Source organism: Podarcis bocagei (assembly GCF_964188305.1).
Source record: "Podarcis bocagei genome assembly, chromosome: 15".
Lineage (NCBI taxonomy): Eukaryota > Metazoa > Chordata > Lepidosauria > Squamata > Lacertidae > Podarcis > Podarcis bocagei.
The window spans coordinates 33789702-33817328 of record NC_138141.1 but is presented as its reverse complement, the minus strand read 5'-3'; the positions used below and the strand labels follow the sequence as shown (position 1 = coordinate 33817328).

Sequence of the window (27627 nt, the reverse complement as noted above, 5' to 3'; positions counted from 1 at the left end):
TTCCCCCCCCCCAGGGTGCCTATCAGAACTGCCTATTCTGAACACTTTCTCAAAACTATGCTGATAAATTGGAACCAGCTCAATTTGGAAAGAGAGGCAGCCAAGACAAATATCTATTCATTCAATTTATCAGGGAGATTTTTTCTTTCTTACTCCCCCCCTTTTTTTCTGAAGAGCAACCCAGAAAGAAAAACGGACCAGTTCTTATAAACCAGACATGCTATTAGTGAACAATATTTTTAAAACTATATATTTTTATAGCACTCAACGTATTGATAAAATGTTTGCTGGGAAATGAGGGCTACAGATATAAATTTGTGATCCGGTGCAGCGTGGTGGTTAGGACTAGCACATGGGAGATCAGAGTTCAAATCCTCACCTCACCATGAGGCTCACAGTGTGTGACTTAGGGGCCAGCCTACTGCTCACAGCCTAACCTACCTCACAAGGTTGTTGTGGGGATTAAATGAGGGGGTGAACCATGCACACCACCTTGAGCTCCTTGGAGGAACAAAAAATGTGGTATAAATGCAGTAAATAATAGTATTAGGAAGACGGAGAGCTGGATCATAGCATCTTTTGACACTAGGCCCCAGGAGGTGTGCTCAGGGAGATCTTGAGGTGATGAATGAAGTCAAGGAAGCATCCAGAAGAGAAGCTGTAGTAATGAATGACTTCAGCTACCCTCAGACTGGCTACATATGTGTTCCAGTCATGACACAGAGCTAGAAATTCTGGATACCCTAAAGGACCGTGCCCTATGCTCTGGTAACTTCCTGGTTGGATTACTGCCACGTGCTCTACTTGGGGCTGCCCTTGAAGACAACTCCGAAACTTCAGCTGGTCCAAAATGCAGCAGCCAGCTACTGGCTTGTGGGTTTTTTTCAATCTCATATGAACCCCGTTTTAAAACAGCTGCGCCAGTTGTCAGTTTATTTCTGGGCCTAATTCAAGGTGCTCACGTTAGTGTTTAAAGCGCTAAGCTACAGTATGTGCACCGCCAACTCCGGAAAGATCAGCAGATACAGTTCCACTTGGTAGAATCATGGAATTGTAGAGTTGGAAGGGACCGCAAGAGTCGTTTGGTGCAACCCCCTGCAACGTGGGAACCTTTTGTGCGAACCCACCATGCTGAGATTAAGAGTCTCGTGAGCCACCTTGGTTCTAGTTCCAACCTCACTCAGAAGCTTGGGGTGGTGGCGGACTGGGAGAGGGCATTCTCTGTGGCAGCCCCTAGGTTGTGGATCTCCCGCCCTAGAGAGGTGTGTATGGCACCTTCACTATACAGCTTCCAGGTGATGATGATGATGATGCACCTCTTTACCCTGGGATTTGGCACCTGCGCTGTGTTTCCAGGAGTCACCTTATTCCTGTGCTTGTGATCTGTTTGAAACTGTTTTAATTCTTAAACTGTTGTAGCTCACTTTTGGACCTGCTAGGGAAGGGTGGGTAAATAATCACAATCACAATAGTAACAACAATAGCTCTCTGCTGGATGATTTGCAGCTAGGAGGTGATGGGCCCAGTGGCCATGATCTTGGAACATCAAAAAAACCAAGATCATGGCCACTGGGCCTATCACCTCCTGGCAAATAGAAGGGGAAGAAATGGAGCCACTGAGAGATTTTACTTTCTTGGGTTCCATGCTCACTGCAGATGGTGACAGCAGTCATGAAATTAAAAGACGCCTGCTTCTTGGGAGGAAAGCAATGACAAACCTAGACAGCATCTTAAAAAGCAGAGACATCACCTTGCCAACAAAGGTTGGTATAGTTAAAGCCATGATTTTCCCAGTAGTGATGTATAGAAGTGAGAGCTGGACCATAAAGAAGGCTGATCACCGAAGAATTGATGCTTTTGAATTCTGGTGCTGGAGGAGACTCTTGAGAGTCCCACGGACTGCAAGAAGATCAAACCTATCCATTCTCAAGGAAATCAGCCCTGAGTACTCACTGGAAGGACAGATCGTGAAGCTGAGGCTCCAATACTTTGGCCACCTCATGAGAAGAGAAAACTCCCTGGAAAAGACCCTGATGTTGGGAAAGATGGAGGGCACAAGGAGAAAACAATAACAACAGCTCTCTGCTGGATGATTTGCAGTTATTCCTCAAGGACGTCTGGCAGCAAAAGAGAAGAGCACATACACCACAACACAGAAGGTCACACATTCATTCCTCAGCATCTCCAGGTAAGAGTTTGATTCCTGTCTGAAACTGGAGAACTGCTGTCAATCGACAACACTAAGGATGAGGCACCTGTGGCTTTCAGGACCCATCCTATTCTTGTGAATGTTATCCGTTTCCACTGTTTCTAACACTGAGTTTATTTCACAACCAAGATGGGCATTGAATCCTATAGCTGGTCTCTTAAACCAGTTGACTTTCACTGCTTCTCTCCTGCTCAGCCTCACAGCCCGAGCATCTCCCAAAGGCTGCCAACTCCCTCCCCCCTTGCCCATCTGCCATCACTTCATTCCCAGGCATCCAGCTTGGCTGGATTCTCAGGACCCCCCTCCAGTAACTTATTCCACATGGAGGCCAAGAGTTTTGCCAGATCAGCCTCTGCCTCCCCCCGCCACCTCATACACAGCCTCCCCTCTTTGCATTTCTCTCTCATTGCTCTTGTTTTTCACAGACTTTTGTCCGAATCAATTTGATTAATCCTCTTCACCATTTTAAAAGGCATCTCGGCTGAGCCACAGGGAGATCTTTCTGCAAACCGAAACGAGAGGCCGGGTCCCCTTTGCTTCATAACTTAACAGTTGAAATACAGCCTGGTATTATCTCCTGGCCTGAGCTTTATCTCCCCGCCCAGATCCCATCTCCTCGCAGACAATTCTTTGCTCTATAGATACCACTCTTGAGTTGTCTGGATGTGATCATATGCGAACAAAACTGCCACCTCCTTGATTTATCGCCTGTTCCTTCAGAAATACTGTCTGGCATCATGTTCTACATTTTCCTTGCTACGTACATCATTCAAACCTTTTGCTATATTTAAGGGATTTTTAAAAAAGTGAATTGGGTTTAGCAATCACGGCTGCAGTTGCAGTACAGAGCGATGGAATCAGGCTTCTTTCAACACAAAACCCAGTGGGATCCTGGTGCTTATTTTGAGAGCCGAGTTTCCCTAGCCATGGGGAAAGGTCACCATGGAGCGAACAATTCCTGTGATTCTCCTGGGGCTGCTTGGTTCTTATAATCACACCATACATGAGGTGAAACAGAAATCATAGAACCTTTTTTTTCTTATAGTATTATTATATTTGTATTCCAGCTTTCTTCCACAGAGCTCAATGTTGAGTGCATAGTTCTCTTCCTCCTCATTTTATCTACACAACAACCCTGAGAGGTAGGTTAGACTGAGAGAGGCCCTATGTGAGCTTTGTGGTTGTGAGCTTCATGGTCGAGGGGGAATTTGAACCCTGGTTTACCAGGCCCTAGTCCAACCCTCTAAATTCTACACCACAAATAAAATCCTTCCAGGAATATTAGCAGTACCTGCATGTTAAGTGATACAGTTTTTTTCTAACAGGGAGACAGATCAATCTTCCATACCCTGCAAGCGTCCTGGGGGACAATGGGGCATTCAGTTTTCTTGTGCAAGAGCACGGCAACCATTTGGGGGTGCCATAATCTCGCATGATTTCACACTGAGCTCTTACCCAGAAAAAAGCACTTTGACTCCGGAAAATAGCACATTTTTGGGGACCAGAACCTCAGGTGGAGCCCCAAAACATGGCCTTGAAAAAGATGTATTTCAGGCTCTGTGATCTCACACAGGTCACATGACTTGCTGATTTTGGCACTCAAGATGTTGGAGGGTATGGTTCACATGTTAAGAAAACGGGGGTGGGGGGCAGCGGGCCTATCAGCTCAGGCTGGGTGGGGACGTATCCTCTTGCAAGAGAGATCTTGTGCCTGAATTTGCAATTTCCCTCTGCCCTCCTTTTCCTTTTTCCTTTTGCGTCATGGATTTTCAATTGTAAGCCTGTAAGGGATTTCCATTATCTTTGTGAGCCGTGGTGGTACAGCATGCTGCATTGATGCTTTTGCCTTCGCAGCACACACATCATAGCAGGTGGCTGGACTTGCGGTGTAGCCCCTGGGTGTGTGGACATATGCACACTCTTAAAAACACGGGAAGCTGCCTCACATCATGCCATACAGTTTGTCCATCCAGCCCCATATTGTCTGTTCCGACTGACAATTTCCAGTGCCTGGGGCAGAGACAGCAGTCGTCTTTCCGTTCTCCTGGAACTTGGGTCTTTTAACTGGAGATGCCGTTGGGGACTGAACCTGGAACCTTCTGCAAACACAAGTGCTTTACTATGAACCTTCAGTCCTCCCCTTGTGTATGGACCAGAGGATGATAAAAAACCCGACTCACCAATATTTTCCTTCTTTCCCCCCTTCTTTCTGCTTTGCATCCTTCAGTGCCTATAATCCTGGCAATCGGTCAAGAGCATAAAATTCTGACTTGGCTTATAGAGCCCAGGCTGATTTAGCTGTAGTTAAATTTGCTGCTGAATGCTGTCTCCACTGCTCTTCGCCTGTGGTCTAAGGGAGCCCGAACAGAGGTCTGGGGCTGGAAGCAAGCAATGGTTTTCATGAGGATATTTCTCTGCCCTTTCTGGTCAGGCCACTTTTGCAGATGTGTGTGTGTTGCAAAACAATGCAAAAAGTCGTGGAAGCTGTTTGTCACAGGTGAAAGCGCTCTCTAGTTACTTCCCTAGCCAGGCAGTTCAGCTGTCAAAATTAACCTTTCCCAACCTCTCTCCTTCCCTATCAAATGTTTCCCATTCAGCCGTGATTGGCTAAGGGCCCCCAAGAGGTTGATGGGTGCTGTCTTCTTTCAACTGAGTGTATGTAAGCCACTCTGGGGAGGCTTTCTGGCAGAAGACTGGAGTGCAAATGCTATAAATAAAGAAAAAAGAAAAAGCTTCCACGGGTGCCAAATTGCTTTTTTAAAAAGTCTAACAGCTGCCTGGAAAGCACTTGGGGGTGGGTGCAGCTGGACAAGGAAGGGTTAACCAGGGCTACCTATGACAACCTTAATGATGAAAGATGCTGGTGAGGACGGCACTTTTCTTTTGCAGTAACTGAAAGATGAGCTGCAATAGGAGGTCCTCCTGTCCCACCATCTCTGTCATCCCCTGTCCTGACCTCCCCCATTCCCCAAAATCACAAATGCGAGAGTGTCAAGGGAGCCTGGTAGATGAACGAGCTGCCCCAGAAGCAAATGACGACTGAGACCGCCATGGAGCTGAACTTTACAAAACTGTTATTTCTCAGGACGTATCAAGTTCCCACAGGGGAGCTGTATCAGGTTGTCGAATGCACCGCCCATCACCAGGCAGCCGACTCACTCCTTTTAAAATAAAAAGAGAGAAAGTATATGTACTGGGAGAGTTTAGATGCAACAGTCTGGGACGTGTGCAGACCACCCAGACTAGGCTGGTCGGGCAACAGATTCTGCATCCTGTACACAACCACACCAGAGAATGCAATGGTGGTGTATAACCAAGGGGAAAGTGCAGTTTCAGATTTCAGCTTCCATTTTAGCAGAAAACAGAACAGGGTAGGGGGCTGGACAATCCCCAAAGGACACAGAGAAAAACTGCCAGTCATATCAGGTTAAAGGCGAACAGAGAAAAAGGAAATGATTTTAAATCTGTTCCGCCACTAGGTGCTACTGTTGGTCCATGGAATTTGATACTGACAGTTGCTTCATCAAACACACACCTTTCTAATATTACTTTGCAATGTGCAGTGTTGTACTTTGAATGAATTTAGTCTCTGGTAAACTCTACAGAGAATATGTTACATGAAAATCAGTGGCAATGTATGAAAGGAAAAAAGCTAGCAGACACGCAAGGGAAAACTACAAGGCCTGAGAGAGCAGACTGAAAAAACCCTAAGTGTTTTTCACTCAGTATATAATTAATGACAGCGAACAGGAAAAGAAAATCTTCCACACATTTTGCAGTCTTGAGGAAATAGCATGTTAACTGTGCTCTAAGTAGATTTTTTAACGTTAGCATAGCGCACAGAGCATGTAGCGCATTTAAAAATTTAACGAAAACAGCTATAGCAGCAGCAAGAGGACTACTTCTATTAGTGTACTGCTGTGGGTTAAACCACAGAGCCTAGGACTTGCCGATCAGAAGGTCGGCGGTTCGAATCCCTGCAACGGGGTGAGCTCCCGTTGCTCGGTCCCTGCTCCTGCCAACCTAGCAGTTCGAAAGCACGCCAAAGTGCAAGTAGATAATATAGGTACCGCTCCGGCGGGAAGGTAAACGGCGTTTCCGTGTGCTGCTCTGCTTCGCCAGAAGCGGCTTAGTCATGCTGGCCACACAACCTGGAAGCTGTACGCTGGCTCCCTCAGCCAATAAAGCAAGATGAGCGCCGCAACCCCAGAGTCAGCCACGACTGGACCTAATGGTCAGGGGTCCCTTTACCTTTACCTTTACCAGTACTACTAAATGTGCTCCACATAGTTTGTCTTATAAAAGTTTCTTATTAATGCAGGAAATTGAGCCTCCTGGAATAACAAAAGCATTGCTCAAAACCAGCTAAGGTGGCAAGGAAGAAAAGGGACTCATTGCATCTTACTAGCATTAGCTTCCAGATTTTTCTCTCCTTTGGTTTTTTGTAGCTGGATAAGCATGTGCTTCATATCTCCTTTTTGTAAACCACTTTGAGGTTTTTTATACAATCAATGGTGTATAAATTTTATGAAATAAATGTGTGGCTGATGAAATGCCGATTAATGTGTTGCTCTTTCGTAATTGGGGGGACAAAACCTTTCAGATTAAGTTTCAACCAAAACAAAACATCCTTTAACATGTTCCATCTTTCTAAAACGTTTGGATAGCCTCTCATCAATTTGAAATGGACTGTTGCTTGTACATAGCCATTTAAGTATGTTGTTATTCTTCTGAATACTTGGAAAATAAAGATTTATGGAGTACAGTAACTTCTCTTTATGTAAAAGTTTGGGGTTTTTTTAATGATAAGTAGTTCAACTTGGTGAACAAGGGGTTTAACAGCATAATTCTGTACTTGTTTACTCAGAACTAAGTTATCTTTCTCTTTTACTATAACCTTTTTTAAAAAAAAGCCGACTGTTGTAATGTTCTTTTGGGAACTGCTATGTGAGGTCTACCTGAAAAACAGTACATCAATATCTCAAATAAAATAATTAATAAATATCCCCAACATACTACTGAGTAACATCCAGTTTGGCAGATCTGTGGGTGATTTGCAGATTGATGAGGATTCTGACTCCCAGTCATTTAACAATTGCAACAACAAATGATATGCACACACTAAATTCTACTGCAGAAATGAAGAAAGCTTGGAGATTTTGTGTGTGGAAGAGGCTGGGAGTGTCACTCAGTTCTGCTACTAGAAACAAAGTCCTGGTCTCAGAATTTTCTTAATTCTATGTCTTTTGTACAGGACACACGCCTGTTGTACTCCAGAAGACGCATTAACCCCAGGGAGGATGGCGATCCTATATACCGGTACCTTTACCTGGGAGTAAGCCCCACTGAACCCAATGGGGCATACCTGGCAGTAAACAAATGCAAGTCCTCCCTAATTAAGGTCGGAATCCTATGCACATTGACCTAGAAATAAATCCCATTTGAACACAGTGGTCGTTCACACGTGCAAGACTGGGCTTTAAGTATGTGACCCTTTGTCTGAGTAAACATGGAAATACCCGGCTGCTATGAAACGAGCCGTCTCCTTTTTTCTCCGCCGGGGCCTTCTCTCCGCCCTTAGCAACCGCGCCTGGCAACGTCGCGTCGCTGGGTTGGGCGGAGTCAGCCGGCATCATTCGACCCGCCCTTTCGGCCGTTTGCTCGGGTTGGTTTTCTACGCGAGGCCGAGGCTATGCGGCCTAGTCCGACGGGGGGATGCTGAAGGTGAAGATACTTTTCGTTGGCCCCAGCGAGGTGAGTGAGCGAAATAGCGCCTGGAGTCCCTCTTGGAGGAAAGGAAAGCTCCCCCCGGTCTCACAGTCTTAAAAGCGCTGTGAACCATAACCATCTAGGGGCAAAGCTTCTTCTTGACTTTTTCAGATTAGGACAAATCCAGTATTTTGTTTCCAGCAGAGTGCCTTTGGGAAGCATATATACCCTGACGTGATGGAGGCAGCTATTCCTTGCTTTTTGCTTTGAGCACCTGGTTTTCTGGTACACTGTCTCTGAACATGGAGGTTCTGTTAAACGCTGTGCACATACCACGTTGTTTTTAGGGGTTTAGAGACAAAACCGTGGCATATCTGTGTCCATCTCATCTCATTAACATCTGTTACTACAATGTGCTCTCTGTGGCACTTCCTCTGTGTTTGTTCTGGAAGCTGCAGTTAATTCAGGATGCTGCAGCAGTGTTGCTGGTAGGAGCGAGACCATGTCCACATATAACACCTGTGCAGGTTGCCAATTTGCTACTGCGCATATCTCAAGGTGTTACTATTACTATATAAAGCCCTAAACAGCTTGGGACTGGTTTACCTGCAATATCGCCTTTCCTCATATATGCCCGCTTCAGTCTGTGGAACTAGCAGTGTTACAGGTGCTGCCTAATACACCTTCTGCATTTATAATAAATTTATATTTTAGTGTGGCAGTTCTTGCACTTTGGAACTCCCAGCTTATTGACATCAGGCGGGTGCCTTCACTGTACTCTTTTCAGCACCTGCTAAAAGCATTCTTCTTTAGACGAGCCTACCCAAATTTGTAGAATGTTTGCGTGTGTTTTGATCTATTTTAGGTTATCACTGATTTTAGTTATTATTTGTTATTAGAGTTGTTTTGAATTGTTTTACTGCAAAGTTAATTGTATTATTCTTTCTGTAAACTGCTTTGAGGTTTTGTTTTACAATCGAGTGCTATATAAATTTTATGAAACAACAAATAAAAAAAACCATCTTAACATTTGGGGAGGATCGTAGCTTAGGGGTCAAAAAACATACTTTGCATGCAAAAGATCCCTGGTTCAGTTTCTGTCACCTCCAGGTAGGATTGAGAGAGACCCCTTTCAGAGACTGGAGAGCTACTGCCAGTCAGTGCAGACAATACTGAGGTAGATGGACCAATGGTCTGACTTGGTAGCAGGAAGCTTCCTATTTTCTATTGCTAATCTTGCTTCTGTATTCACTTGTGATAGGCTGGAAAGTCTGTCTTGGCAAACTTCTTGTCAGAGAGCACCGAAGGCATTGGTAGTTACCTCCCAACACATGCAGTAAGGTAAGTTTCAAGCAGGTAGAGTGGAACTGCTAGCCCACCATACAACAGGGTGCAGAACCTGGTACCCTCTGGAAGTTGCTGGACTACAGCCCCCATCATCCCTGACTGCTGGCTGTGCTAGCTGAGGCTGATGGGAGTTGGAGTCCAGCATCTGGAGGTCCACAAAAAGTTCTCCGTCCTTGCTAAACAGCATGGTTGCAAAATCTACAAGATTTCCTTGACATCAACTTCTTGGTTTTCTCGTCATATCAAACCAACCAGGCCTTCTTCAAGTGATGAAGTGTTGATATTTGTTACAGTCCAGTATGTGTGGATTACTAGTAAAGTCTTAAAATGGTACATGAAATGGCGGAAGGGGGAATGCCTCATAACAGTGGGCAACTGCTCCAGTGGCAAGTAAGCCAAATGCAGAGGTTGGATGGAATTTGGGGCTGTGAGATTTTTTACTTTAATTAAAAAATAATAATTTACCGTATTTTTCGGACTATTGGACGCACCGGTCCATAGGACGCACCTAGATTGGGGGGGGGAAAAATAAAGGCAAAAAAAAATTATCCCCCCCCCCGCCAGGCGCGGGGCTGGGGCGGGGAAGCCCGAGCTTCCCCCACCCCCAGAACGGGACCCAGAGCCATGCTTTGGCATCGCTCTGGGAACTTGCGGGGCTGGGGGAGGAGGAAGCCTTCCGCCAGCCTCCAAACCATGTCGGGAGACAGCGGGATGGCGCGCTGCGCCTCTCCCGCTGTCCCCCGAGCTTGTGGGGCTGGCGGTGGGGCTCTCCTGAAGCCGGGAGGTTGTGGGGATGGTGGGGGGGGAGAAGCAGGCTTGCTTCTCCCTCCCCCAGCCTCCCGATCAGGTCGGGGAAAAGCGGGATAGCGGAGCGCCGCCATCCCGCTTTCCCCCGACCTGATCTGGAGGTTGTGGGGATGTGGGGGGGGGGAGAAGCAGGCTTGCTTCTCCCTCCCCCAGCCTCCCGATCAGGTCGGGGAAAAGCGGGATAGCGGAGCGCCGCCATCCCGCTTTCCCCCGACCTGATCTGGAGGTTGTGGGGCTGGTGGGGGGGAGAAGCAGGCTTGCTTCTCCCTCCCCCAGCCTCCCGATCAGGTCGGGGAAAAGCGGGATAGCGGAGCGCCGCCATCCCGCTTTCCCCCGACCTGATCTGGAGGTTGTGGGGATGTGGGGGGGGGGGGAGAAGCAGGCTTGCTTCTCCCTCCCCCAGCCTCCCGATCAGGTCGGGGAAAAGCGGGATAGCGGAGCGCCGCCATCCCGCTTTCCCCCGACCTGATCTGGAGGTTGTGGGGCTGGTGGGGGGGAGAAGCAGGCTTGCTTCTCCCTCCCCCAGCCTCCCGATCAGGTCGGGGAAAAGCGGGATAGCGGAGCGCCGCCATCCCGCTTTTCCACGACCTGATCTGGAGGTTGTGGGGCTGGTGGGGGGGAGAAGCAGGCTTGCTTCTCCCTCCCCCAGCCTCCCGATCAGGTCGGGGAAAAGCGGGATAGCGGAGCGCCGCCATCCCGCTTTTCCACGACCTGATCTGGAGGTTGTGGGGCTGGTGGGGGGGAGAAGCAGGCTTGCTTCTCCCTCCCCCAGCCTCCCGATCAGGTCGGGGAAAAGCGGGATGGCGGAGCGCCGCCATCCCGCTTTTCCACGACCTGATCTGGAGGTTGTGGGGCTGGTGGGGGGGAGAAGCAGGCTTGCTTCTCCCTCCCCCAGCCTCCCGATCAGGTCGGGGGAAAGCGGGATAGCGGAGCGCCGCCATCCCGCTTTTCCCCGACCTGATCTGGAGGTTGTGGGGATGTGGGGGGGGAGAAGCAGGCTTGCTTCTCCCCCCGCCAGCCTCCCGATCAGGTCGGGGAAAAGCGGGATAGCGGAGCGCCGCCATCCCGCTTTTCCACGACCTGATCTGGAGGTTGTGGGGCTGGTGGGGGGGAGAAGCAGGCTTGCTTCTCCCCCCGCCAGCCTCCAGATCAGGTCGGGGAATAGCGGGGTGGCGGCTCTGCGCCTCCCCGCTGTCCCCAGCTTTTGGGTGCAGGCTGCTGCCCGCAAGCCTTGCGAGCCCGCGGTACATCCCGCCGGGCTTGCAAGACTTGGGATAGCTTCCTGAAGCCTGGAGAGCGAGAGGGGTCGGTGCGCACGGACCCCTCTCGCTCTCCAGGCTTCAGCAAAAGCCTGCATTCGCACCATAGGACGCACACACATTTCCCCTTCATTTTTGGAGGGGAAAAAGTGCGTCCTATAGTGCGAAAAATACGGTAACATGCCTTTCAGGGCACACTGCTTACAAAGGTGGCTTACAAAGCTAACAGCACATTCCTAACTAAATATGTCCCCTCACAAGTAAGTTCTGTTGAATGTAGTGGGACTTATTCCCAGGTAAGTGGGGATGGGTTTCATCTTTAGGCACATGAAAATACAATTACGAAACACGCACACAGCATGGGTAACTAAGAACTGACATTGGAAAAAGGGACCAGCAAATATGGATGGGAGCTCTGTCCTTCAGGTAGGCCCAAAGAATGCCAGCCTTATTGATTTGTATAAAATATGTATTTTTAAATTCTAGGATCCTAGAATACGAGATGCCAAATTTCGGTGGAAACGGCAAAGGAGCAGGGTGTCGGTTTGAACTGTGGGATTGTGGAGGAGATCAAAAGTAAGTGGATCACTTACGTATCCTGCCAACTTTCTCAGAGTAAGTTGGTGCAGTTCAAACGCTACACCAAGCCATGGTTAAGGAAGGGGAGGGGAGGCTATTCATGAGAAGCTGGGGCAAAGCCCTACCATTATTTTTGATCATTTAAGAAGCAGAGGGTACTCTGGGCATGTTGGAAACATGCACTTGTGTAAGGGGCATTCTGTAAGGGTGGTTGGTGAACCCCCATCTAAAAAATGAAATGCCAGACAAGGCACAGATTTGGTGGCCTGCTTGCACAATGGAACTTCTCTTCTCTGTGCATTCCTTGTATTGCCCCTAAATATATTCTGTAGGGTTGGAAGAAGAGGCATAGGCACATGCAGCGGGAGCAGGGGAAAGGGAATTTCCATTGTGCAGGCGGAAATCATTCTGCTTACAATAATGACTTAGTTGGATACAGCCCAGTATGTGCAAAGCAGCTGCAGAATCTCAGCTGAGATTTTTTTAAAGCAAAAAAAGGTAGGTAAGAACCTAAGAAGAGTCCTACTAGATTGGGCTAATGGCCCATCTAGTCCATCATGTTGTTCTCGCATTGGCCACCCAGGTGCCTGTAGGAAACCTGCAAGCAGGATTTGAGCACAAAAGCACTCTCCCCTCCCTTTGTTTCCAGCAACTGGTATTCAGAAGCTTTGCTGCCTCTGACTATGGAGGCAGAGCAGAGCCATCATGGCTAGTGGCAACTGATAGTCTCATCCTCCAAGAACTTGTCCAATTCTCTTTTCATTTTTTTAAAAATATTTATTAAATTTTCACAAATTATATAATCAAACATAATACAAACAAACACACACAAAAACAAACAAATATAATTTCAAATCCTTATTTTCTTAAAACTTACTTCGCCGACCTCCTCATACCTCCCCTTTCTACATTCCAATTTCAAATATTTAGTTCAGCAAATTCTCACCCTTAGTTTTATCTAATTGTAATCCTTTCTTTTCTTTTAACTTAATCTTTACAGCTGTAATCAACTTACTTTCTATAACTGCAACATTTTAACACTCATTAATTTTACAATGTCTCTTTAAATAAATCTTAAATTTCTTCCAATCTTCCTCCGCCATCTCTTTCCCCTGGTCTCGGATTCTGCCAGTCATTTCAGCCAGTCCCATGTAGTCTATCACCTTCATCTGCCATTCTTCCAGAGTGGGTAGATCTTGTGTCTTCCAATATTTTGCGATGAGTATTCTTGCTGTTGTCGTAGTATACATAAAAAATGTTCTATCTTTCTTTGGCACCAATTGGCCGACAATGCCCAAGAGAAAGGCTTCTGACCAATTCTCTTTTCAAGCCATCCAAGTTGGTGGCCGTCACTGCCTCCTAGGAGAGAGAGTTCCACAATTTTCTGCATGAAGAAGTACTTTACTTTTTTTCTGTCCTGAAAAAATCTTCCAACTTTTGGCTTCATTGGATGTCCATGAATTCTAGGATTATGAGAGGAGGAAAAAAATCTCTCTATTCGCTTTCTCCATGCCATGTATAATTTTATAAACTTCTATCGTATCATCTCTTTCTCACCCTTTCTCTAAACTAAAACGTCCCAAGCACTGCAAGCTTTTCTGATAGGGGAGTTGTTCCACCCCCTTGATCATTTTGGTGGCCCTTCTCTGCACCTTTTTCAACTCTACAATATCCTTTTTGAGGTGAGGCGACCAGAACTGTACACAGGTGATGCCAGCCGTGCTGTTTCTCTGTTGCGCTTCCAGATTCGAGACTTGCTGGCCAGCACTGATGAAAGATTCCCATGGGGTCGTCATTGTTTTCAACCAAGACTCGCCCACCCATCTGAAGGAGATTGAAATGTGGCACTCCTGTTTTGTGCAACAGCAGCAGCTGCTGGAGAGCCAGTGCCTGCTCATTTCGCATCACAAGCCAGGCAGTGCAATGGACCCGGAGAATCTCACCTTGCGTAAGACCCTGATGCCTTGCTTTCCTGGCTCCTACCTATATTTGGTGTTTTGTCAGAATTGCCAATAGTTTTAATGGTTTGCTTCTTAAACTTCAAAGCTCCACCGCTGAACAGGCTGCAGGTGGTCCACTCTAGCCTTGAAGAAGATCCTGAAGATTTCCGGATGGAATTTGTGAAGTACCTCAAGGGCATTACCAAGTTGGTCAATGAGAACCGAGACAGAGAGGAGATGCTGCTGATCACTTAAAAGCAGGAGGAACGCTGCTGCAAAGAAAATAAAAGAAATACCCATTTAAACACACACACATACACTCCTGGTCTTTTGCTTTCTACCTAACCCATTAAAAAATAATAATTTGGATTCCTCAGGCTTACACTTAAAAAAGCAGTTTTACAGCAGTGGAAGTGGCATGCATGTAGTGTAGTGGTTTGAGTGTCTGATTAGATCCTGGGAGACCAGGGTTCCAGGCCCCCCTCGGCATGAAGCTCATTGGGTGACCTTGGGACAATCACTCTCAGCCTAACCTGCCTCATAAGGTCGTTGTGAGGATTCAGTGAGGAGTGGGAGAACTGTGTATGCCACCTTGAGGTCATTGGAGAAAAGAATGGGATATAAATGCAATAAATAAAATAGACGTTCTTAGCTTAATCAGGGATGAGAAACCCTTTTCAGCCCACATACACTTCAAGGGGTCTCATGCCAGTGGCGAGCAGGGCCAGAGGCAACAGTGGGTGAAGCAATGAATGTAAATTTTAACTTTGTACAGTAGGCTGGTCTATAAACACATATACTCCCTTTCCCAGTATGTCTTATCTCAGACCAAGGACACATTCTAGCTCAACAAAAACATGAAGGGTACAAAGCAGGGTTGGTGAGGGTGTAGCTGGGAAGGGGGAGTAACCTGAGGAGAGTCCCAAGGGCCAGACAGAGCAGCTTAAAGGGCCACATGTGGCCACCAGGTCTGAGGTTCAAAAGACACTTTTTTAGTCTTGCTCTTTCAGCTGGCTCATGCCAGAGCACTGGACCAAGTGCTGTTTGTTTTTTGGTCTCACATTCATCTGCTAGTTCTCACAAGAGCTTGGGACCAAAAGATGCTTGCTTTTGTTCTCACACTCTCACATAACACAACTGGCTTGTGCCAGAGTACTGGACCAAAAGACGCTTGTTTTTTGGTCTTGTGCAAAACAGCCAACTCACGTGAGAGCTCAGGATCAAAAAAACAAGCATTCCAAATTTGATGAGTGGGATGTTGGAGGGATATGGGTGACTTAACAGGCTAAGCTGGCTACACCTTGGTTGGTTTGTTCCTGCATGAGTCGGTTATGTCCACCAGCGCCTAGCTTGTGCACACCACAGTTTATTAGGCAAAGAAGTATGGCTTACTATTAAGGACAAAAGTGGCTGCTGTGTTGCACTGTGGGAAAAGATGATTCAAGGAAACCATGGCCGGTGGAACATCAAGGGCCTTTTCTTGAGCACTGATGGTGCATCAGACTGTAAGTGAACTCCCAAGTTTTCAATTCTATGATTCTTTCTGCTTGCATCTGTATTTCCCACAGTGAACAAAAAGGGGAAGAACTTGGTAGGCTTTGAGAATGCCACATAAGACACAAAGATCTGTAATGCACACCATCACTTCCCCTTTCCCCAAAAATAGAGCTGATCTGTAAATCATATGGATGCCTACCCCTTTGCTGAGCAATTCCATATTTTATTGAGGGAGGCAAATTCTAACAATTTTGGTCCCAGTTCATGTTCAGCTACAGCTGAAGTTTGTTCTGGTTTCTTGTTTATGTCCATAAAATTTTTGTAACCAGCTCACACAATAAAATTTAAAATAAAGAGGCACATTATAATGATTGATTGTACAGCTGCTACAAGCTAACAAAAGTCTAAAACTCGCTTTGGGGCTATACCTTTATTAGGTCAACTATAATGAGCGCAGCAACCCCAGAGTCGTCCACGACTGGACTTAATGGTCAGGGGTCCCTTTACCTTTATAATGTCACAAAATAGTGCCTAAGAGTTCTCAGTAACTTGATAAGTCAGCAATAAGGGCTAGGAAACCTATCAGATGGGTCTGCTCTACCCACTACCCCCACCCCATGTTATTCTAAGAGCTTCTAGATCAGGAGTGGGGAACATTCCTTTCTAGGCAACCTTTTGTAGCTCACATGCCAAGAATTTGTAAGCCTGCAGGTAAAGTGGGCACAGCAGCAAATGTAGGGTTGCCATATGTCCAGGCAAAAATTGCTGAAGGTCTGGGGAAATCTGTAGGCATAACAGCCCATGTCAGTAATGTAGATCTTGGTGAATTTCATGAGAAATAGCTCAAAAAGCTCAACTAGTTTGGTTAATATTATAAAAAAAGCTCAAAAACCAACAACTTCTGTGTCCAGATTTTCACTTTTTAAAATATGGCAACCCTAAGCATTTTACAATTATATACAGAAGCCTTCTTTCTACACGTACACAAACATCATCACCCCATCCTCCATCCTGGCCTGGTAAGAAGAAGAAAAAAGAGAAATTTAATAAGGCAGCTTTCAAATGAGGCCACGAGCATGAATTTGTAGCTGAACTTGTAGACAGCATACTTTTGGGGGTACACACATATTACACACACTCATCTGCTTTCCATCTATTCTGAGCCATACACCACATGGAACCTTTTAAACAAGAGGACAGGAATACAATAACATGGTTTCCTGATGGTACTTGCAAAGATTTTCAACTGCGGAAGAATGTCCTACATTTCCAAAGCAGAAAAATCATAAAATCACTATGGGCCTGTTTCTGCTTAGCAGTGCATTTGCACGCTTTTGCTCTAGTATGTGGTCATTAAGACCAAGTGTGTAGAAAATACCAGACGTGGTCTTTGGGTGTTTGTGAGATGCAGCCTGAAAGATGTAAGTAAGGGCACTGAACTATTCAAAGATTTGTTACAATACTGTAGGGAATCGTTGCTGGGAAGTTAGGGGGATTCCAAGCAAAACTACGGCAGATGACACATTTCACAAAGTAGAATAGTCAGAAGGGTCAGACTGTGGCTGCTAGATAAACTTCCTAAAATAAGGGACCCTAAAGCTTTGGTATAGTCTGCATTGGGAGTACAGTGGTACCTTGGTTTAAGAACAGCTTAGTTTATGAACAACTTGGATTAAGAACGCTGCAAACCCGGAAGTAGGTGTTTTGGTTTCTGAACTTTGCCTTAGAAGCGGAACATGTTCCGCTTCCTGTTGAGTGTAAATTGAGTCCTCCGCTGCTATGGGAAAGCACGCCTTGGCTTAAGAACGCTTTGGTTTAAGAATGGACTTCCGGAATGGATTAAGTTCGTAAACCAAGGTACTACTGTACATATAGACACTCTGTTTTCCAAACACACTGACCAGTGTCCAACACACATTAGACTCGCGTAAGCCCATTGACATAAATGTATTTGGCAAAACATGGACATCTTGTTGTGTCAACAGAGTAAATTTGAATGGAAGAGAATTATGGTGCAAACAAAAATATTGCCACACCTGCTTGGTAATTATTTTCACACAGGAATAAACTAACTTGCCACCTTGCCATGCTTTTTCTTTACAGTCACAATTCTTCTTGAGTCTTGTGAACAGACCCCACAAGGGGAGAAAGAGGAGACTGACAGGAGATAGCCAAGTCATCTTCAAATATCTCAAGGGCTGGCACATGGGAGATGGAGCAAGCTTGTTTTCTCCTGCTAAGGAGGGTAGGACATGAACCAATGGCTTCAAGTCACAAGAAAGGAGATTCTGACTAATTATCAGGAATAACTTTCTGAGGGTAACAGCTGTTTGACTCACCTTCATTGGAAGTTTTTAAGCAGAGGCTAAATGGCCATCTGTCATGGCTGCGATTCCTGCTTTGCAGGGGGTTGGACTGGATGACCCTCAGGGTCCCTTCCAACTCCACAATTCTATAATTCCATGTAAACCCTAGTGCAGTTTTACCATGTGAAAGCACCCGTTTTTGTGCGCAAATTTGCAAAAACCCAACCTCTATTTCCCCACCCCTCTGCAGTTTGAACAATGCTCCCCCGCGCTTAATTTTTGTCACTCCAGCTTTTGAGCCCACTGGCGCGTAACGTGTGAACGCGCCCTTAATTTCTGTACGCGTGTACCCCTTCCTTTTGAAAAAATACCCACCCCCCGCCCCGGGAGTCCTTGCCAGCCACAGCTCCCCCAAGGCCGGCTTTCTCCGTGGTTATAAACCTCCCCGGCTGAGGCTCCCCTCCCGCCGTCCGCCAGCCTCCCCTCAGACGCTAGCAACCCGGCGCATGCGCAGAGCTCCCCCTCACTCTCCTCCTCCGCCCCCCAGCTCCTCGCCCGCCCCTTTTGCCTGTCAGGATGAGGCGGCTGAGGCGGCCCAGGGCCGGCGGCGGAGGCTGAGGCGGCGGCCCCTGTTGTGCTCGCTCCGCTCCCCTCGCCTGACTTAGCGGGCCCGGCCTCGGCGTGAGCTGGCTCAGCCATGGCCCAACCCGGGGCGGCGGCAGAAGAGTCGTCGACCGAAGGTGAGGAGGAGAACGAGGAGGGGAAGCCCGGGCGCGGCCTGCGAAGGCTTACCTGGGCCTGGGGGGTCGCGTGTGTGTCTGTGGGGGGCGGGCAGATGGCGCTGGGGATGCAGGCCAGGGAGGCTTGGAAGGAGGGCGGCGGAAGTGTAGCCCCACCCCCAGGGGGGTTCTCCCCTCTCCCCAATATCAAGCATCTGACACCCCCTGTTCGTGCCCCCCACCTTTTAAATTGTCACTTCCCTTACCTCCCCCCCAGCGCTTTCTCCTTAGCAGTCTCTTCCCTCCACATCACAGGACTATTTCAACCCCCCCCATCTCGTGCTTTACTTTATTCTTCTCCCCCCCCCCCGCTCCAGTAATGTATCTCCTTCTCCTGCCCCACCACGACAGGCATCCCCATGCAACTCCTCCTTTTGCTTCCCTAACCCTAACCCTCCCCCCTCCTCCTGTACTATCTCCTTATCAGTCTTCTCCCTGTCTCGTGCTTTATTTATTTCTCTTTTATCCTCCCCGCCCCGTAATTTATCTTTCTCCTGCCCCCTACCCCGCCAAAGTCATCGCCTTGCAATTACTTCTATGCACCCCCCCAGCCTACTGGTTTCTCCTTAACAGTTTCAGCCTATCTTTAAGGAGTGTTTCTCTCCCCCATCTTGTGCTTTACTGGTTCTCTCTCTCTCTCTCTCTCTCTCTCTCTCTCTCTCTCTCTCCCACCCACACCCACACCTATTAATTTATCATTTTCCTGCCCCACCACTACAGGCATCACCACCCCCAGCCTACTGGTTTCTACCCTCAGTAGCTACTCCCTTCAATCCTCACCTCAAGCGCTCTGTGTTTTTCTGTCTTACTCCCCTCATGACAAATCTCCTGAGTTTGTAGCACCTTAAAAGAATAACATTTATTGTGGCATTAATTTTTGTGGATTGGAAATCCAACATTCAAATTACAGTTGATCTTAAAATCATTGCTGGCAAAATATTCCACCCCCCCTTTTTTGCAGCCATATACAGCCCATTCCTTTAGCCTACTAAGCCCTGTGCAAAAAATGAGTCCAATGTTCCATGCAACAAACACTTCAAGCTTTCCCCCTTCTGCACAGTGGGCAGCCTCAGTTCCCTTTTCCTTCAGCTTCATGCTGTTGGCAGTTGCACATCCGCAACCCTGGGTTTATCCCATGTTTCTGAAGTTGTGGTTGACCTGTAAGCCTTTGGTGAAATGAACAAGACAGTTCCAGTGGTTGAATTCTTCTTGGAGAGTAAAGGTAAAAGGCCCCCTTACCATTCGTCGTGACCGACTCTGGGGTTGCGACGCTCATCTCGCTTTATTGGCCGAGGGAGCCGGTGTACAGCTTCCGGGTCATGTGGCCAGCATGACTAAGCTGCTGCTGGCGAACCAGAGCAGCGCATGGAAATGCTGTTTACCTTCCTGCTGGAGTAGTACCTATTTATCTACTTGCACTTTGACGTGCTTTCGAACTGTAATGAGAGTCAAAAGACTCTGTAGAGTTGGGTTGTGGAGTTGAATTTTGAGGGAGAAGTGTGAGTGTGAAGGAAGAGTGTGTGTGTCTGTGTGTGCATACATGCAAGTCCCATGTGGTAGCAGAAGTGCTCTTTCTGTACAATGAAACAGCAGTTATTTTAGCTGGTGTGACACTACTATTGAAGTGTCTAATGGGATTTACCTGCATAAGGATGTGCCCAACTTTTGAAAATCAAATTTTATGTGGTGATATCATAAGCTACATCAGCTACATATTTTTATATTAAAAGAAAATTTATATTATGCATAATACAATACAATACAACACAACATATTTATGTTACTTGCATCTCCTTAGGAAAAAGTCAGGTAATGAGGGGCATGATAGAGGTGCATAAGATTCTATATGATGTGGAGAAAGTGGATAGGCAGGCATTTTTCTTCCTCTCTCTTGATACTAGAGCCCAGGACTGTCCAATGAAGCTGAATATTAAAAGATTTAGGAAAGACAAGGTGCTTCATCACACAGCACACATTTAAACTGTGGAATTTGCTCCCATAATTCCGTTCAACGAGATGTAGTGATGGCCAGCAACTTGGATGGCTTTAAAAGAGGATTACACAAATTAATGGAGGATAAGGATAGAATTAATGTTCTGCCTCCACCTTTGAAGGCAGTGAATACCAGTTACTGGGAACCACAAGTGCTGGTGTGCCGTTGTGCTCAGGTCATGTCTTAGGGCTTTTTGTAGGCATCTGGCTGGCCGGCCACTGTCAGAACACATGGGTTGAACCAGGTGGGCCTTTGACCTGATCTAGCAAGTTTCTTCTTATATCCTTATTCCGCTTATCCACTACTGCTGGGCTCTCAAAGAAGTTTGCAATAATTAACAGAAAAGTAAAACAGCTCTAAAACAATAGATTGTAAAACCAACAAATCAGATTAAACTAACAATGCAATAAAAGTTGTTGCTACTGTTCAGTAAAAAAATAAAAAGGACTTCTGAAGCAGGAAGGTCTTAACAATTGTTCTAAGATAAGGAGTGAATTGGACAGGCCCAAAGGATTGAGTTCCTAAAGAAGCTGAGCCAAAACAGAAAAACTACCACTTTACACATTTCCACCAGTGAAGACATATAGAGCAGAGCTTCATCTGCAGATTTTTAGAAGATGCAGGTATGGGAGACATATTTGATAAAGGACAAATACTATTTCATGTTTTGAGTGTAATTACTAGCACTTTAAATTTGACATGAAGGCAAATGGGCAATGCACTCCTACCTCGGAAGTCAAACAGAATCTGTTCCAGAAGTCTGTTTGACTTCCAAAACATTTGGAAACCAAAGCACGGCTTCTGATTGGCTGCAGGAAGCTTCTGCAGCCAATTGGAAGCCAAAGAAGCTCCATCAGACATTTGGCTTCCAAAAATAGCTCGCAAACCAGAACACTCACTTCCGGGTTTGCGGTGTTTGGGAACCAAAATGTTCAAAAACGAAGCTGTTCAAAAACCAAGGTACGTGTTCTTCCTTAATAATAGCTACATAATGTTCTCTCTGGCTACAGTGGTCAGGAGTTCAGCTGCTGCATCCTGGATCATAGGTAATTTCTTCACACCATTCAAATACAGCCCCATGGTAGAGTAAACTGCATTAATCCTGAAGAGTGATACAATAGTCAGCTGTCTCTTCCCAAGAAAGGGTGGAGCTAGCAAACAGTACAGAACACTTGGTACCTGAGAATAAAGTAGCAACACAGAGTTTAGGGTTATGTGACTGACAATACCTGTCATGGCAATATGGATTTATTTCTATGAGAATGTCTACCCTACTCATCTAATAATATACATCACAAAGTACCTCACAACAGAAAACGGTGCTTCCACCATAGGCAGGACAGTGTGAAGGACCACTTCATCAGATCTTAAGCAGTAGGCAGGCTGTTACATGAGAAGGTGGTCCTTCAAGTATTCAGGATTCAAGCCACTTAGGGATTTAAAAGGAATTACTAACACTGTGAAACCTGTAAACAAATTGGCAACCAGTGCAGCTGATGCTGGATAGGTATCTTCTTTGGCAATCACTCGTAGCCGAGAAAGATTGTCTTCCATACACACAGTTTTAACAATGAGTCCGTAAGTGACTGTGGAGGCCAATTCTGGACCCACACGTCCTTCCACAGTGGGGAAATTGGTTCCCGGGCGGGAGCTGATCACGGTGTGGATTTGCCAAGCATGCCTTCCTCTTAGCACATTTCTCCCTTGCGTTTTGAGTTTGAGTGTCTTCAAAGTCCACGACACCTTTGGTGAAGTCTGTTCTCCAACTGGAGTGCTTGCAGGCCAGTGTTTCCCAGTTGTAGTATAATTTTTTTAGATTTGCCTTGAGACAGTCTTTAAACCTTTTTTGTTGCCCACCAGCATTACACTTTCCATTTTTAAGTTTGGAATAGAGTAGTTGCTTTGGAAGACGATAATCAGGCATCCACACAACCTGACCAGTCCTACGAAGTTGATGTTGGAGAATCATTGCAACAGTTTTCACCATACTGGTGCCTAGTTTTGGACTAAAACTCCATTCATCCACAGCCAGCGCATCCTGGAGAGCACCAGGCTAGATAGGCTTGTATAATGTTATCCCATGGGCCCATTAAACATCCTTGCAACCATTTTCTGGATCACTTAAAATTTCCTAACACTCTTCAAAAGGAAACCCATATAGGGTGCATTACAATAATACATCCTGAATGTAATTAAAGGATATGTTACTGTAGCCAGATCTGACATCCTCACAAATGATGCATACTAGCCTAAGACAGGCAAAGACCCTTTGGGCCATCACTGCTGCCTGTGTATCCAAATACAATAGTACCTCCAGATGGTGAACCAGATTCTTCAAGGGAAGTACTATCCCATCCCAAATGGACGGCATCCCTGTTCTGCAGTCTGTTCCCTTCTGATCAGAATCACCTCTGTCTTGTCTGGAATAAGCTTCTGTTTATTGGCCCTCACCTAGCCCGTTTATACCAGAACGTAAAGATCCTTAAGGTAGTCTTTTCTTTGGAGCCTCTTAATGTGCCTGCTCTACTCTCCCTCTTCACTAGCTATGTAAAGATTTGGGAAGCCTATTTTCAGAGGGATGAATCTGGAAAAGTGAGTATGTGGGATGAAGAGAAAGGATGTTATTCGAATATTACTATTCCTAAGAACAGTGTAATGTGAAGTATTATACTGGGGCCGAAAACATAATATATTCAGTTTATGCCTCTATTAAAACTCTGTTAGTATGAGTCATCTTTAGTACTGGCTGGTGATCTGAATAAAGAGATACTGAACCATTCACAATATGTTAATGCAGACAGGGAGTGTAAAATGTAAGCTTGTACACTTGTGGCTCCAGCCTAAGACTTTTGAGTGAATTTATGTGGAACAATGTAGGACTTGCAACTGGAATGGTACACATTGAAGGTCCCACTGAGGCATCAGTTTGCAAGGTAACATTTTCAGTTTTTCTTCTATGAAAAGTAAAAAAAAAAGCACAACAATGATAACCTGCTGGTGTTGTAGGAATTTTGTGGTAGGACAATGGTAGTCATAGATTTATTCAAGAAGAGTGGATCCTTTACCTCTAGTACACTAATTAAAAGCCTATGGAAGATCTACCTATGTATATAAAGAGCAGGGGCCAGAAATGCTGCAAAGAATTTAGTTGACAGGTTTGTGTAAGAAATGTATCACTAAGGTCAGGGAGTTCACTTGGATGAACTAAATGTAGTGAAGTGACCTAACATACTGTTTTAGAATTGAAAGAGGTACTGTATTTATCTGGGCAGGTAATTATGATTATTTGTTTTTGGAGAGGCAGTTATAACAACTTCTGTAAGAAAACTTTTACTGAAGCTTCATAATATTAACCTAGGACATTCTGGGGGAAAGTTAGTTTAATCACTTCATGATTGACCAGTGGCATGTTTTTTGGAGAACAAGAAACGAAGACTGGATAATTCTTTGTAGGGGAATGGATGCAGTTGAGCAAATATCTTTATAGACAGAGAATTATACTTGTTGATCTTTACTTGTAGTGCATTCTTAGCTGCCAAATTATATTTTATGCAGTACATCAACCAAATCTGAACTGAAAAGAAGATTGAACCTTCATTTTTGTTCATTTGCAACAGGACCAGAACAGTTGTTCAAAAGCCTCTGTTGAATGTTAACTGGAACAGAGGTTTTTTTAATTGGTTTAGAATAAGAATTTGACATTATCACATCCTTTAAAAAAAGTATATGATTTTTAAAATTTTTGGTGGCTGCAGTTGGAATGACTCATGAGGGCACAAAACTATATTTTATCCCCCACTTTCCTCCCGTGAACTCAATACTGCATGCATAGTACTTTCCTCAACCTTTATCCTTATATGTAATAACCCTGTGAGGTAGGTTGGGCAGAGAGGTGGTGACAAACCACAAGATCATCCCAGTGAGTTTCACAGCTGAGTGTGGACCTGAATCTAGATCTCTCCATTTGAAGTCTGGCACTCTAGCCCAAGTGCATGGAACCTGTTGCGCTCCAGATGTTGTTGGATTCAGCCCCAGCCAGCAGGACCAAATGGTCAGGGATACAAGCAACATTATCTGAGTTGCTGGTAAGAGATGCGTGAGGTTTCAACTACTGCCCAGCTTTGTAACTTCTTCAGCCTAAGTTTATAGAAGTTACTCACTTGCCAGCCCACATGTATAGATTAGTCATTTCTGGCATATGGGTGGCCTGAAAAGGTCGTAGGAAGAACCACAGGTTAAGAGTTTCCCTGCCTACTTGCCTGAAGGTGACACCACAGGTGGGTAGCTATTTACGGGTCCTGGTATATAGTGTTAGATGGTAGTGGTGGCCGTGTACAGGTCATCTTGCAATGTGAATTTTATTTATTTGAAACATACTGATATCATTCTGTTTAGAGTTTTAGGGCATTGTACAATTTATTTCAGGGTGGTGACTGTAATTCAGACTTGCAGATTAGGCTTGAGAAGGGTGCTTGCGCAGCATCTGCTCTGGTCACCTATCTCTTGTATATCTCAGCAGTTGGTTGCACTAGTTCACAGAGAGCTGGACTTCATGCATAATTTCCCCCAGAATGTCAGATGATGGTGGGATGGGGGCTGGTACCCTGCCACCATTTGCATGGGACCTGATGGGTCCTGGTTCTGAGGCAAGCAATTGCTCCCTGGCGTGCTTCTCCTGAAGGGAGGCCAGCACTCACAAATTTGTTCCCTGCTATCGCCACCACCTGCTTTGGGTCAATCCTGGCTTCAAGTGTCCCTGTTTTCTCCCCAAGGTGATTGGGGTAGCAGTGCATGTAAAACTACTATAGCAGCATGTTGGCTGAACTTCTTGTCTCTTTTCAAGCTGAAACGAAGTGTTTCATTTGAGTGAATCACAGGATTTAATGTGTATTCAGTTCGTTGTTCTTGTGAAGCAATTAAGTGGAGAAAGTTAAATGAACGCATTTTATGTGAAGTTGCTTGTTATGACTGATTGGAGCTTCATAGATTTATTGTGTTTGTGATTCAGAAATTTTTTGTGGGCCTTGCTGGCCAACCAAAAATTTGTGGTCGCTAGCAACCTGCTCTCTCCCAAAGGAAAGGATTGTGTCCCTGGCTTAGTGCTATGTCCCCATATACAATGTCAAGGGCAATCTTCTATTCTCTTCCTCAACTCCAAACTTGGACCTGGATAGCAGGGTGAGGTGAGGATTGCTCCTACAGTTACATTGCTCTTCCAAAGTATTTGGAAAAGCAGCGGCAACACAAGCCCCCTTCTCCCTTCTTCAAGGAGTAAGTCTGCAGTATATCAGTTTGTTGCTGCACTTCTAAGGTGCTTGGGATGCTTTTGAAATGCAGTGCCAAAACTGTCCACAGTCCCTCTCCCGATCCTTGAGGTGTGGGGTGGGGAATCATTCCCACAGTTGCACTGGGTTTTTTGAAGGATTTTTGCAGCTATTATGACTATCCCACTTTCTACCTCTGAGATTGGCTTGCCCCATTTGTGTTTCATTTCCCCAAATCTGTTTCTGTAGTTTAGAGGTCAATGTGTATCTTCATGTAGCCAAAATGGCACTATCTATGCACAAGAGAGAAATATTAGCAGACTTTAGGGAAACCTCAATGTTTGCAAAAGTACCAAAAAGAAGAAGAAGAAAAGTGCCAAGGGGTGTTTTTGTTGTTGTTGCCAAAACAGTTTAGTAGGAACTGAGCGTGGCAGTGGACTGCTGACAGATTGTTGGGAGAGAAAAGGAAAAACTAGGTGAGAAAGGAGATGAAATGGAGTATCATGGATGAGGGCATGGCTGGGTGGATGAAACAAGAGCATTCCACCTTGCAGTATTTTCTAGTTTTCTGACATTTTGGGTGCCTACAAGGATTTTTGCAATGCTGGAAAGCAATAGCCAAAGAATAAAAGTGAAATATGCAGCAGATCTTTTTGTCTTATAATTGTTTTCATAGCAAAAGCAACTTCTTTATCGGAAAATGTGGATTTTGTTCTTATCATCTCCTGAAGAAGAAGAGCAACATTTTTGTCCAATGGCCTGTCCAGCTACTAATTTTGTATGTTCTTTGCTTACTTCAGGATATCTTCAGGGTGCTATGCAAAAGCAGTAGTGAATTCCCTGGGTGTACTGTAGCCTTTATGTAAAAGCTTTATCATTCGCTATAATTACTAGGGGGTATGGCTGGTTCATACATGAGGCAAGGTGAGGCGACTGCTTCGGTTGGCCGGATCCTCTGGGGCAGCAGATCCTGATGTTGATTTTCTTTCCTCTTCTTTCTGATGTAGATCTTCCCTTACTCCTTCTTCCCTGGCAGGAAGTGGGGTACTATTTTGGGATCTGCCTCAGGTGCCAAAATGTATTGGGCCAGCCCTGCTTGGGGGGAAACAATGTGTTCCATATTATTATGAGCTGGTGATTCTAAGACCCACCCTCACAAGTTCTGTAGTTAGCTCTTCCTGCTGTTGCTGCTGTCCAGTTACCTGTAATGTGACTGGGTGTTTTAAGAGCGAGAAAAATCAGATATTCCACCCCCTCAACCACACTCCTCTGCTTGCTCTCCAGCATCTCTCCCATGCACTGAGAAGCTTGGGCAGCTAGCCATTAGAGGTAACTGTCATTAGTGCAGTGCTGTCTTTTTACAGCAGTGGCTGCTCTATCTCACTTCCCTAGAGTTAGAGTGTAGGGTGCTAGCCTAGGAGAGACTAAGACAGCAGAAACTTGTGCTCTTTCTTGCTCTCCACCCCTCCCTGCCTTTGCCAGTGAGACACAGTTGTCAGTACTCTGTACTCCTGAGCCCGTTTCCTGATCAGGAGTTCTAGGGAACATGTGCGTACTATCTCCTCTCTGCCTTTCATTCTTCCACTGGAGGTTGCCCAGAGGTACCGTATTTTTCGCTCTATAAGACACACTTTTCCTCTCCTAAAAAGTAAGGGGAAATGTGTGTGCGTCTTATGGAGTGAATGCAGGCTCCATGGCTTCAGCGAAAGCAACCCGAAGCCAGGAGAGCAAGAGGGGACGAAAAAACCGCAAGACGAAGAGACTCGCGGAACGGATTAATTTCGTCTTGTGAGGCACCACTGTAAGGAAGCCTGCCCCTCTCTAGCTGAGTGCAATTTTCCACCATGCCTCCATAGATGATTACTGTATGTGAGCAGTTTGATTGGTACTAATACAACTGCATGGTGGATGTGTGTAACAGTGATATAGATCAGTGTT

General features: G+C 45.7%; 2 protein-coding genes across 4 annotated transcripts in view; both read left to right on the top strand.

Annotated features, from left to right (window-relative positions):
• The first annotated feature begins 7796 nt into the window (after window positions 1–7796).
• IFT22 (intraflagellar transport 22) lies at window positions 7797–14159 on the top strand. The gene is made up of 5 exons (XM_081173230.1): window positions 7797–7963; window positions 9180–9259; window positions 11818–11907; window positions 13656–13858; window positions 13957–14159. Exons 1-5 carry the CDS (start codon window positions 7925–7927, stop codon window positions 14103–14105), a joined length of 561 nt encoding a protein of 186 aa, XP_081029356.1. The 5' UTR covers window positions 7797–7924; the 3' UTR covers window positions 14106–14159.
• Window positions 14160–18213: 4054 nt separating this feature from the next.
• The window catches only part of RABEP1 (rabaptin, RAB GTPase binding effector protein 1), a 53128-nt gene continuing 43714 nt past the window's right edge, over window positions 18214–27627 (top strand). For 2 of the 3 annotated variants that reach the window (XM_081172948.1, XM_081172947.1), the window contains exon 1: window positions 18215–18393. In XM_081172948.1, coding sequence (XP_081029074.1) covers window positions 18351–18393 — 43 coding nt within the window. In that variant the 5' untranslated portion in view covers window positions 18215–18350. Of the gene's footprint in view, window positions 18394–27627 lie in introns of all 3 variants that reach the window. The other variant, XM_081172949.1, reaches the window with a different exon arrangement.

What these genes read in the sequence shown, in the direction of transcription:
- IFT22 (XM_081173230.1), top strand. Translation starts at nt 7,925, where the DNA reads ATGCTGAAGGTGAAGATACTTTTCGTTGGCCCCAGCGAG. An exon ending in TTTTCGTTGGCCCCAGCGAG is followed by an intron (nt 7,964 to 9,179) that starts GTGAGTGAGCGA and finishes CACTTGTGATAG; the next exon opens with GCTGGAAAGTCTGTCTTGGC. An exon ending in CCCGGAGAATCTCACCTTGC is followed by an intron (nt 13,859 to 13,956) that starts GTAAGACCCTGA and finishes TAAACTTCAAAG; the next exon opens with CTCCACCGCTGAACAGGCTG.